At 41.1% G+C, this 12,500-nt stretch overlaps 1 protein-coding gene across 1 annotated transcript in view; it reads right to left on the reverse strand.

The window, feature by feature from the left end:
* Positions 1–1,343: 1,343 nt before the first annotated feature.
* Positions 1,344–12,500, reverse strand: part of GCH1 (GTP cyclohydrolase 1) — a 57,761-nt gene continuing 46,604 nt past the window's right edge. Inside the window, exons 4-6 of the mRNA XM_057730190.1 lie at positions 5,499–5,530; positions 4,360–4,444; positions 1,344–3,458 (exon numbers count right to left, since the gene is read on the reverse strand). Coding sequence (XP_057586173.1) covers positions 3,332–3,458; positions 4,360–4,444; positions 5,499–5,530 — 244 coding nt within the window. The 3' untranslated portion in view covers positions 1,344–3,331. The remainder of the gene's footprint in view (positions 3,459–4,359; positions 4,445–5,498; positions 5,531–12,500) is intronic.

Below are 12,500 nucleotides of genomic sequence, written 5' to 3' on the forward strand. Positions count from 1 at the left end.
CCTTTGCTGTGCAAAAGCTTTTAAGTTTAATTAGGTCCCATTTATTCATTTTTGCTTTTATTTCTATTTATCTCTAGGAGACAGATCCAAAAAAATACTGCTGTGATAGGGTATTCTGCCTATTTTTCCTCTAGGAGTTTTACAGTATTCAGTCTTACATTTAGGTCTTTAATCCATTTTGAGTTTATTTTTGGGTATGGTGTATGGTCTAATTTCATTCTTTTACATGTAGCTGTCCAGTTTTCCCAGCACCACTTATTGAAGAGACTGTCTTTTCTCCACTGTATAGTCTTGCCTCCTTTTTCATAGATTAACTATAAGTGCATGGGTTTATTTCTGGGGTCTCTATTCTGTTCCACTGATACTGTTTTGATTACTGTAGCTTTGTAGTATAGTCCAAAGTCAGGGAGTGTGAATTCTCCAGTTCTGTTCTTCTTCCAACCTATTCACTCTTTAGTTAAAAAACTCAGGAGGAGCAACTTGGGCTTATTGGGCAGCTCACTCTTTCACTGACAGCTGTGCAGTGTGGTTTCAGGAATGTTTTGGGAATTCCCTGGTGATCCAGTGGCTAGGACTCCACACTTTCACTGCCAAGGGCATGGGTTTGATTCCTGGTCAGGGAACTAAGATCCCACAAGCTGTGTGGTGCAGCCAAAAAAAAAAAAGAGGAATGTTTCATGCTTTCCTAGTGGCTCCTTCAAGGAGCAGCAGGCCACTCCAGTGGCCCCAGCACCTGGACAGGCTGATGGTCAGTGAGGGCTGGGGCCTCTGCCTAAGTGGAGCAGGAAACAGGAAGTCCACCCAATAGAGGGAATGATAAGGTGACCAGGCATGGAAAGAAAGAGGCAGCAAAACCTTTGCTCCTACTTGGCAGTTTTGCCCAGGCAAACTCTTCCTTATAAAAGGGAGGGAAACTCTTCTACTCCCTGCACTGCCCAGCTCCCTGCCCCAGCCAGCTCTTCCCTCCTCAGCTGCTTCCACACAGAAAGCAGTGCCAGTTCTCAGGAGCTGCAGTTACCCAAAGTTAGGCTTAGAATAGGGACATGAGGGCCATTCAGATTCCCTACTCTTACCTCAGATCTCCCCTTCGCATTACTGCAAGAGGGTGAGGATAGTAATAGCCAAACTAAATACCAAAGGGAGAAAGAAAGCCTGGGGTAAATTTATATTCTGGGATTTATATTCTAATAGCGTAATGGCTGAGAGAAGCCCTTATGAAGGGTATCTTTGCTAAAACAGAATGCAATAAAAATAATTGAATTTATTGATATATCTATACCAGTGGTTCAAAAAGAAACGACTTTCACAAGAACAAAGTCATAATACTTTAATAATTTAAATAAAAGCAACTTCAGGAACAATATACACCATACATAAAATCTGAACAATTAAATTGAACAGCGTATTTAAAGACATCAAATTCTTAAAAATCCCCAAAATGAACTCAAGGCCATGAATATGAAAAGGTAACTTTGAAGTACTATAGACCAGAGTAAAACAGACAAGGTAATTACTTTGCATTTACCAATACTGTGGATACTTTAGACTTTTACGAGAACACTTCTAGGGAATGTTAGAATAAAGTCATTAAAAAGGAATACAATTGATCTCAGAAAGATGAATTAACAGCTAACAATTTCTTTGGTCCTCCAAGTCACAGCTGTAAAAACTTTAAAATACCAAATGTGAGCTGAATGTTTAATTCTATCTTTGTCTAAATGTTGAGCAGGATAATGTCTATATCAGGTTAGATTTTAAAAGGAATTCAAAACCAACCTCCACCCTACTTTAGAAACTCCAAATATAGAAAAAATATAGGAACTAGAAGTAGGGAAGAGTTAAAGTTAAAAAACAAACACCTCTGCCATCTTGCCCTAGCAAAAGCCAAATGGCATCAGAGTGGCAGAGCCAGCACTACCAGAGTTACCGCAAGCATTGTAGTTAATTAATCCCTGTTAAGGTAACGGGATAAATTTGAAGAGCACATTGTCAACCAAACAAGAGACTTCTCCATGGAATAACTGTGTTTGTTTTTGCAGAGAGTTGGGGTTTTTTTCATTTGTTATAATTTGGCCCACACTGCCCCAGTGGAGGAAATTTTAAGATAATCACTAATAAGGCAGCAGCTTCCTGGACTAAAAGCCTATCCCACTTGAACAGTTACACCGAAGACAAGATCCACATGGACCACAAGGGAAACCAGAACACTGGCTTCTGGTATTTTCCAGCCATTCCAGAAAATGATGGTGCATTTTCATAGACACCAACAATACAGCTTTCATTAGACATGGGACATAGCTCAACACAGTCCACAGTGCAATTCATATTCACGGAAGCTATGGTTCTGCAGACCTGAAAATGATGGACACTTTCAAAAGTTTCTGTAAATACTTAGAAAAATATTTGATAAGTTAAAAAAAAAAAGTTTTGAGGCATATACAAGGAACTCACAAAGTAAGCTCCCAAGAAACATGGAAAGGTAGAACTGTGAGAAGTAGTTATTTGCAATGTCATTACTAAGTCTTACAAAATAATGGCTTTTTTAAAAAAAGGCAAAGGTCTCTACACTCTAAATAGTGTGATATTCTCATCAAGGCACAGAGAGTTAAATGTCTAAATCCCTGCATACTGACATGAGAATACACTCGTAAACAACTCCAGGAACTAATTCCCTGTACTTGAATTTTTAAAAAGAATAGAAGATAGAAATTGTCTTTTTAACTCACAGTGAAATTAAAAAACACAGATATTCCACTACCTTCCGTTGGTGACATACGTCACAACTGGATAGTTAAAAAATAAATATATAAAAAATAAAGTGTCACTGGCGGTTAAATAAACATGATTAAAGTGGAGCCTGTTGGACTTTGAATTTGCAGAGCAATGCTGCACACTGCACATAAGTTATTTTAAGCACTACGCCATTTTTGTTTGGGGAAGATAGGATAAATATTGGTCATAGTTTTCTCCCACTCCCAACACTCCTGTGCTTCTGAATCAAATTACCACACTCTGAACAAAATACATGGATTCTTCTCCCTTCCCAGCACCCTCAGGTTACCTGAAAGGCAATGGTTTTATGCAAGTAACTTACACTATTGGCAGTTTGCTTGAAGGTTGCCACTAAAAGGTGGCAAGAAGAAAGTAGAGGGCTCACCCCTTTATTAATTATCTTTATTCGACTTGCTATAAATAATTATTAAATACAATTAGTGACAAGGAATAAAGTTCACATCTGTAACACTTGGGAATGGAAGGTACAAACAATTAAGACCAGACCAATGATGCTACTAGCTGCACAACCTGTAAACCCCGTGGCACACACCTAGGTTCAGCTCTTAATGAGAGTCAGAAACTCTTCCCGGGTCTTCGGATCCTCCCGGAACACCCCCAGCATGGTGCTGGTCACGGTTTTGCTGTTCATTTTCTGCACCCCTCGCATTACCATACACATGTGGCTATAAAACAAGGCAACAAAGGTGGTTTCAAGGAGTAGACAGTTGCTGGTTTGGTCTTTAAAATAAAAGCAGCCTGAAAGATTAAATCTGATTCAACTGAGTTCACAGTTACCAAGTATATCAAAATGTCACTTCTTAGACAAATTTGGCCTAAAACTTTTTTCTTTTTAAGTTCCTAAGCCTCACAGCTTTTATTCTTATCAGTGGTCGAGTCCTTAAGGCATCCAGTTGCAGGGGGTAAAACAGAATATTCTTCCTGGGTGAAACTAATACAAAGTGTCTGCAGAGATACACAACTTCCAGATAAAAAGAAATTCAGAATTCTCACTTGATCCATCATTAGGACCAAGACAGCACTAAGCTGGCTTAGGTGTTCAGAGAAACACTGAAGCACGCTGGTCTCACCAGGCAGAATCCAGAGAATGGTGACCACAGTGGATGCAGCTGGACAGCACCCACAGGGCACAGCTCACTCCATGATAGAGTGAGTGAAAACTGCCCACAGGTGTGCACAATTCTCCACTTCACTCAAGCCAAAGAAGTGTCTTCAGTTGCCCTTTGTAGCTATTCTTAGGTACAACTCTTTTTTTTTTAAAGAAATATATTTTACTGAGATATAATTGACATACAATAAACTGCATATATTTAAAGTGTACAATTTGATATATTTTTTCTTATTAGTAATGTACATATGGCAATCCCAATCTCCCCAACTCTTTATTTTTTTAATGTGTGACAAAATATTAGGAAAACTATGCTCAGAGCAACAAAGAGCTAAAGAAATTAAGAGAAGACATAAAACATTACTGTTGTGCAAATTCACTACACCTAAGCCTATGACTCCCTACGCCTCCAACCCAAAAAACCAACAGGACATTATTAAAGGCAAACAAAGACTTACGTTGCTTCAACCACTACCCCCACTCCAGCAGGTCGCAAGGCCTCTGTGATTGCTACAGCAATTTGTTTCGTAAGGCGCTCTTGAACTGTGGATGTGACAAGGAGCTCAGTTTAAGTGTCTGACACGAACAGAGAGCTGGAAGTTTTTGTTGTCTCTAGAATATTTAAAATCTTAAAAAGCAAGACTTCAGTGAGGTTTAAGAACCAAGACACACCACCTTTTCCAGTTTGCTTGCTCTGTTGCCTAGGCCATAGCACGCCCCTGTTCAATTCCCTGGCCTGCAGTACAGGTCCCAAAGGGAATTCAGGAACCCCTGCTGCCCTCCAGCACCACTGCAGGGAATGGATTAGAATGATGACTGTCTCTTAGGTGTGCAGAAAGACTAATAGAATATTGACAACAAACACCCCCAAGGAGGCAAAGTAAATGAATAAATAGCTTGCAACAGGATTAACAAAGGGGCTACAGTCCAAATATTGAATTATACTCAGAGCAATGTTGAAAACCAACGATTTAACCTAAACAATGCAGTTCCTGTGCTGAATAAACATCTTTGAAAACATAAGTGTTCAATATTGCATCTATTTGAAAACTGACAAAATCCCCAAATATCAAAGCAGGAATTGGTTAAATTAAGCCACGGCATAGCTGTACAATGGAATGCTGAACAGCCAGCAAAATGAATACATGGTTACATGTATGTGAAAAAAAATGTTTAAGATTTGGTAAGTGAAAAAACAGCAGGGAAAAAAGAAGGTGAAGCCAATTTTCAAATACTATAATAAAAGTAAACTGATTTTTTTAAATGTTGGTATTTGCAATAAAATGTGAAGGAATGTGCAAATACAATGATTTGTTCTGGAGGCTTGAAACATAGACTTTCTCTTTCTGTTTTATATTCCTACAAGGTTTTAAATTTTTTCTTTTTTTTGGTCATACCATGCAGATTGGGGGAATCTTAGTTCCCTGACCAGGGATTGAACTTGGGCCACTACAGGGAAAGTGCAGAGTCCTAACCAGTGAACAGCCAGGGAATTCCCTTAATTTTTATAAGACATATGTATTACACTTGTAATAAGAACAAAAAATACTTTTTCCTTAATAAAAAATGTTTTTCTATAAATAGTTTAAAAATTTACCTTGTAATCTTCTACTATAGATTTCTACAATCCTAGAAAAGAAAGAATTGTTTTAGTTAATTATAAATTGTTTGAAGTGAAATTGGTAAGCCTTCCCCATAAGTGTAAAGAATAACTGCTTTACGGAAGTCATCGTAGGGTGTGGGCAGAGGATAAATGCTGACTGGAGGAGGACAGAAAGATACTAAAACTGCAAGTAAATGAGAAGAGGGAGGGTCTAAAGGAGACCACCAACCACAACACAGAATGGTGCTTCCCTAAGTCCCCAAAGACAGAGAGAATTAAGTATAATATTCACTTAGGAAGAACAACAATTAGAGGTGAGCAATTTTCAAGCTCCCAAGTCATCAATTTTAGGCCGCGTCTCAAGTGTTCTAATTAATCACATTGTTTAATCAGAGCTTAAAGCTCAAGTTAAAAATAAAGACTATGTTAATTAATAGCAGACCAATGTCAACTACGTACCAACTAAACCTATTAGGATAATCAGATTAGAGCTAAACAGACTTCTTCAGATATCTCTTTATAACACAGGTCTACATAAGCACTCAGTAGGATTAACCCCCCAATAAAAGCCCCTGATCTTAGCTTATAACACAATCTGTCAAGTGATGAATTTCCCCTTTCCACATCTTTTACTCTGGCTGTAAAATGTAAAGATGGCCACGGAATTACACACTTGAGGATCACAATTCACGTGAAGGATCTTTTCTTTAAAATTTGGCCTTTTAGTCATGAATCTGGACTTAATTTAAGGATCAGCCTACCTGCGAGGTGTGTTATGGCCCTTTCCTGCACTGGCCACTCAGAACTGATGACTTGCTTCTTTATACCCAGGACAGCTGATGAAGTCAGTCACAGGTAGGCCACCTACTCTAACAGGAATGCCGCTGACATTTCACTGCTACCCATGGTGCCTGCCTGTTGCTGGTAGATAGTGGCTGCCATGCCAGGAGAGTCATCCGTTATGGAGTGCCTATGATTATGTGGTGAACAGGGTCCCTATGCTCAGAGTTTATCGTTTCTTATTCCTAGTTTGTTTTTCAAATAAAGAACAGGTGTCAGAGTTCTGTCTTCTCAGCATTACAGATAATCACATAGTGTATGGTCAGGCCATTCAAGATGGCTGTTGTCTTGCTCTCTGCACATCCCCTGCTTGACGAGTCCCTGCCTCACTCACACGACGATCCAGTCCTCTTAATTACAGGGCTTAATCAGTAACTGCCTCCATGCTTGCCCCCTGCCCCAGCCGCTGGTTTCCCTGGTAACTGATAAGCCAACCTGACGTCAACTCCCCCTATAAAGGTAGCCTCCTTCTCCCTGAGTAGTGAAGGTGTTGCCATGCACAGTGAGGTGTTGCTCTAGGACCTTGCTTCAGACTTGTAAGGTCCTCCTATCCACCAAATAGCTGACGTCTCTGTCACTGTTTCTGGGCTTGTTCTTCGGTCTCAAGGCTGGGCAATCACAGGCTTGCAGGCCTTCGAGGTGCAGCCCAACGACTGCTGAGCCAGCCAGGAGGCCACGGAAACTCCCACGAGTGCAGAGATACTGGGAAATACAGATGGGGAACAGAAAGGTGTGGGAAAGATCCTGAGGTGGCCGTCCACTAGCAACAGGGGACCCTGTGGCACCTGACCACCATGAGAGATGCGTTTCTCTTCCATCATACTGATGATAGCCTGTTAACCTCAGAGCCTCTTTCCAGGTTAAAAGGGGCAGCCCTGCACTCACAGTTCATCTGACTGCACGGGGGTGGCTGGTGAACACAGGCAAAACTCAAGGGCCTACAAAATATAAGCATACCCCAACTCACTGCCCCTAAACAATTACAGGCACAGGCTTTAGGGATACTAACTGAGGGGCAGGCTCGCGAACTGGACATGACCAGTTACCTGGAAGGATTCGGCTGGGGCCTGTGGCAACAGCAAAATGATACAAGTACCCATCGGCTTCTGTCCCAGCTACAGACGGGGGCAGAGCAACAGCCATATGCAGTCTACAATGCATTACAACCGGTGGAAGACGTTACAAAATGCCTGAGGCATCGAGCAATGCACAAAACTAGTGTTTGGGGTCTAGAACAATGCATGACATACAGGACCCCCGTGGACATCGATAATGACCGAGGAATCCACTTTGCCAGCCATGACGTACAGGAATGGGCTCACAGAAATGACACACTGGCATTTTCACCTGCCCTACAATCCCACTGCTGCCAGGCTAATTAAAAAGCTGAATGGACTACTTAACAACGGGAGACGGGAAACCCGCTCTCTCAACACGTGGACCAGGAGGCTAACAAGCCCTACAAACTATAACCGAACATCCCAAGAGCAATGGTCTCAGTGCCTATGTCATGTTCACCCAGAGGCAACTAGTCAACACCATCCGAGTTCAGCTGTTGACCACCAAAGGACAGGAACTTACTTTCACCCTTGTCACAGGATCTATCCCCAAGGGAACACATTATAAGATGGCCCTGGAACTGGCACGTTAAGTCCCAGGTAGTTTGGGTTTGCCACTCCACTGGAAAATAGGATTAGAAAGGGAATTAGAGATTTCACCTGTCTTCTACCTGGCCCCACCTAAGACTACTGAGGTACTGAGTCTGGGCCCCTACTGGAGAAAGGCAGCATTATATGAACCCTGTGGCTGGTTGTCACACCACCTCTCCGATACCAGGACAGGCAGTGTGGTCCTACAGGCCAGGACAGCAACCATGTTATCTCAGTATGTTATCATTGCTTATGTTTTGCTTAATGGTCATGATCTTCCCTGTACTGTGCCTGTTAAACATGTTATATTTCATCCCTAGCCTGAGGGGAGGGAATCTGTTTGAGGGCTGGGTGACAACAGTGGCCTCACTGCAAAATGAGTCTGACTGCTGGGTCTACAGTGAGATGCTGTTGTCGTCCTCCTCTGGACTTCCAAGGAAAGTTGACCTGATAAGTACCTGGCTTTCTCTTGCTGTTCTTTAGCGGCTGTTGTCTGTACTGCATTTGTTGTGTCTGGCTGCGGTGCCCCTCTACATACCTGACCCCAGGGAAGTCGCGGAAGAGGGGTGGACCAAGGCTGTAAGGGTCGTGCAGGGTACATAAGGGTAGAGGGTATGGTCAGGTCATTCAAGATGGCTGTTCTCTTGCTCTCCTGCTCGACTAGTTCCTGCTTCCCTCACATGATGATGCAATCCTCCTAGTTATAGGGCTCCATCAGTAACAACCTTTGTGCTTGCCCCTGCCCCAGCCGCTGGTTTCCCTGGTAACTGATGAGCCAACCTGACATCAATTCCCCCTATAAATGGTAGCCTCCTACCCCTGAGTAGTGAAGGCTGTTGCTGAGTACAGTGAGGTGTCGCTCCAGGACCTTTCTTCGGACTAGTAAGATCCCCTTGTCCACTCAACTATGGGCATCTCTAGGTTCTTTCTTCAGTTTCGAGGCTGGGCAACTACAGGGCTTGCAGGCCTGCAAGGTGCAGCCCAACATACAGCTTCGCTGAACTGAAAAAAACTTTATTTTGCCCTCATTTGTCAAGATAAGTTGCTGAGAGGTACTTGTTAGGAATAGAATTCTAGTTTGACACTGACATTTACCTGCCTTTCAATACTGCCATTGGTAAATCAATAGTCAGTCTAATTGCTGTTACCTTGTAGGTAATGCTTTTCTGTGTGGCTGTTTTTATGTTATTTAAGTATGTGTGCTCTGCCTATGTTGTGTCTAGATGGGGATTTGATTTCCTTTGTCCTTGTTTGGAATTGATCAGGCTTCCTGAATCTGAAGACTGATAGGCTGCATGTGCTCTGGAAATGTCTCAGCCGTTAACTTCTCTAATATCACACCCACCCCATTGCCTCTTACCTCCAGGAATTTCAATTAACGGTATATTAGACCTTCTCAGTCTTCCATGTCCTACATTCTCATTCATACTTTCCACCTGTCTGTGTTGTAATCTCTGCAGTTCCTTCAAACCTTTCTTCGGGTTAACTAATTTTCAGCTGTGCCAAATCTGTTTAATGTGCGTGTACTGAACTTCAGACTCCATTATCACATCTTTTTTTTTCCTACAAGTTATATTTAGTTGCTTTTCCAATCTGCCTAATTCAGACAGTTTCTTACATCTTTGTCAAACTTTCAGTACTCTTATTCTTCTAACATACTTGTTGTATATTCTGTATCTGATAACTCAGTATCTGCCCTATTTGACCATTTGTTTTAGCTGCCTCTGGCTCATGGTGACTTTCTTTTACTTTCAGTGAACACATGCTCTTAAGAACATCTGTGAAAATTCTTTGAAGCCTGGATAAAAGTACCCAAACATGCACTTGTTTCTGCTAGGTGCTAGAAAGCTACCTTAGTGACATCTTAAACGTGAATTCTGACCCCATGCCTAAGTGAATACGTCCCTAGGGGTGGTTCTTCCTGCTCTCCCCAGAACATTTAGTGTAGAATAGGGAGGACAAAACCCTGACTTTGGCTCCAAGGCTGGCTAATTTCTTTGGATTCTTACGGTAATTGCTTTATATTTCCCCCAATGTGTGAAATGTTAATACACATTATATCTTAGTATGCTATAGCAAGATATCATTACAATCTAGTTTACCATTGTCCTGGCATCAGTAGTTCTCAACTATTTAATCTAAACTATTTTTGTATTTTTTTTTAATTAATTAATTATTTATTTATTGGCTGCGCTGGGTCTTCATTGCTGTACACGGGCTTTCTCTAGTTGATGCGAGCGGGGGCTACTCTTCATTGTGTTGTGCAGGCTCCTTATTGTAGTGGCTTCTCTTGTTGCAGAGCACAGGCTCTAGGCACGTGGACTTCAACAGTTGTGGCACACAGGCTCAACATTTGCAGCTCACGGGCTCTAGAGCACAGGCTCAACAGTCGTGGCACACGGGCTTAGTTGCTCCGCAGCATGTGGAATCTTCCCAGAGCAGGGCTCGAACTCGTGTCCCCTGCATTGGCAGGCGGATTCTTAACCACTGCACCACCTAGGAAGTCCTATTTTTGTATTCTTGAAGTAAGGCTCCTTCGATGATGAAAACAGTACTTACAGCCTACTGAAGTAGGGTTTTTGACATTTAGGATTTTTATGACTACGCTCATAATTAAGATTAGTCTATAACAGTTTTATCAGGCTTTGTTATCAGGGACAGGCAGCTTCATCTAATTAATTGTATAGCTTTTCAGGTTTTTCCATGCTCTTGAACTACTTATACAACATGAAAATTAGTGGTTACTTAGAACTTTGAAAGAATGCCTAGTAAATTGACTGGGTCCAGCTCCTTCCCCTTCACCCCTCTCCCGACATTAATTTTACTTTTTCTAATGGTTACTAGCTGATCCAGGTTTGCTAATGCTTGCTTCATTCCTGGCCACCTTTTCTTTAATCTGTAAGGTTTTTTTTTAAGTTTTTAAAACATATTCTTAGTTACATAACCCCTCATTTCTAGATAAAATTATTCTCAGACTTATAAGCAACTTATGATAGACTTTCATTCTTTCAGCTTGTCACCACTGAGTAAGATGTCAGCTGTGGCCTTGTCATATATAGCCTTTATTACACAAAGCAATGAGGTACGTTGCCTTTATAGTCTGAATTTTTATCATGAATGGATATTGAATTTTGCCAAATGCTTTTCTATATCTAGTGAGATGACATGATTTTATCCTTCATTTTGTTGGTTTGTGAATGTTGAACCATCCTTGCACCCTTGGAATAAATCCCACTTGATCATACTGTATGATCCTCTTATTGTATTACTGATATCAGTTTGCTATTATATTGTAGATTTTTGCATCTATATTAATCTGGGGTATGGGCTTGTAATTTTCTTCTTGTAGTGGCCTTGTCTGGTCTGGTATTGGGGTAATGTCTTGAAATGAGTTTGGAAGGATTCCTCTTAAGTCTTTTGGAAGAGTTTGGGGAGGGTTGGTATTAGTTCCAAAGAATGGCTTTGTAGTAAAGACTGTATACAATTTATATATATAGTGATAGCATCATGTTTTTTTTAATCATGTCTAAGGAATTCTTTAAAATTTTGACTTTAATTAATTGGGGTTTTAGTCTTGAATTTCTAGTTTTCTTGTTACACAACACCACCCTGTTCAATTTTTTAAATTTAAGCTTGCGTTTGGGCCAAAACTGTATTATCTGCTGTGTATATATATACCTTTTTGTCCACCTCAAAGACTGAGAGGTTGTGTTCCTACTCCTTTCAAGTTTGTCAGTTTCTCTGTGCATTTCAGCCAGTTCATGTCTTGTTTTGAACCCATCTGATGAAGATTCGTGACCACCTTTATTAAATAAGACCCACTTTATCCCCTTTGACAAATTTTGCCTTCATTTTCATTAAATTTTTTTTTTTTAAAGGGGGACAGGGTTGGATACTACATTTAACCCAATGGACACATTTAAATAGCCCACTTACTGGTCTTATAATATCTGTGCTAGGTCCTCTGCTTTCTCTTCTCTTCCTCCTCTGGCAACTAGGAAAGTAATATGGTGATACCTTTCCAGGAACAACCCGTGGATGGTATAATTTAATTCTTGCAAATCTGAGAAGTATTTCTCATGCCTTCATATAACTTGACAAGCTAGACTTGACACTGGGCTGCAAATTCTCAAGTATGGCTAGAGCAAAAAGTGAAAGAACAGCAAGAAATAGAGCCAGATCACAGTGGCACTTGTTAGCTAAGGTAAGAAGTTTGAATTGTATTAAAAGCTATGGAGCTGTAAAGGGGCAGCATTGTCAAATCCACACTTGAGAAAGAACATCCTAGCAGCATATGAGAGCAGATTTAAGGATCCTAAGAGATGAAAGGACAAGAGTTAGGAATTTAACACATAGTCCAGGAGGAACATGAAGGCCCAGAGAGTGGCAGCAAGGACAGCAAGAAGGCAGCATGGTAATGTGAGGGAAGTAGGGGTGTTAAAGGGGGTGAGTGATCATACAAAGCAATGGATGGGTTCCCCCTCACTCCTTGGCCCAAATACATTTC

The sequence above is a fragment of the Hippopotamus amphibius genome, chromosome 4, assembly GCF_030028045.1.
Source record: "Hippopotamus amphibius kiboko isolate mHipAmp2 chromosome 4, mHipAmp2.hap2, whole genome shotgun sequence".
In the NCBI taxonomy this organism is placed as follows: domain Eukaryota; kingdom Metazoa; phylum Chordata; class Mammalia; order Artiodactyla; family Hippopotamidae; genus Hippopotamus; species Hippopotamus amphibius.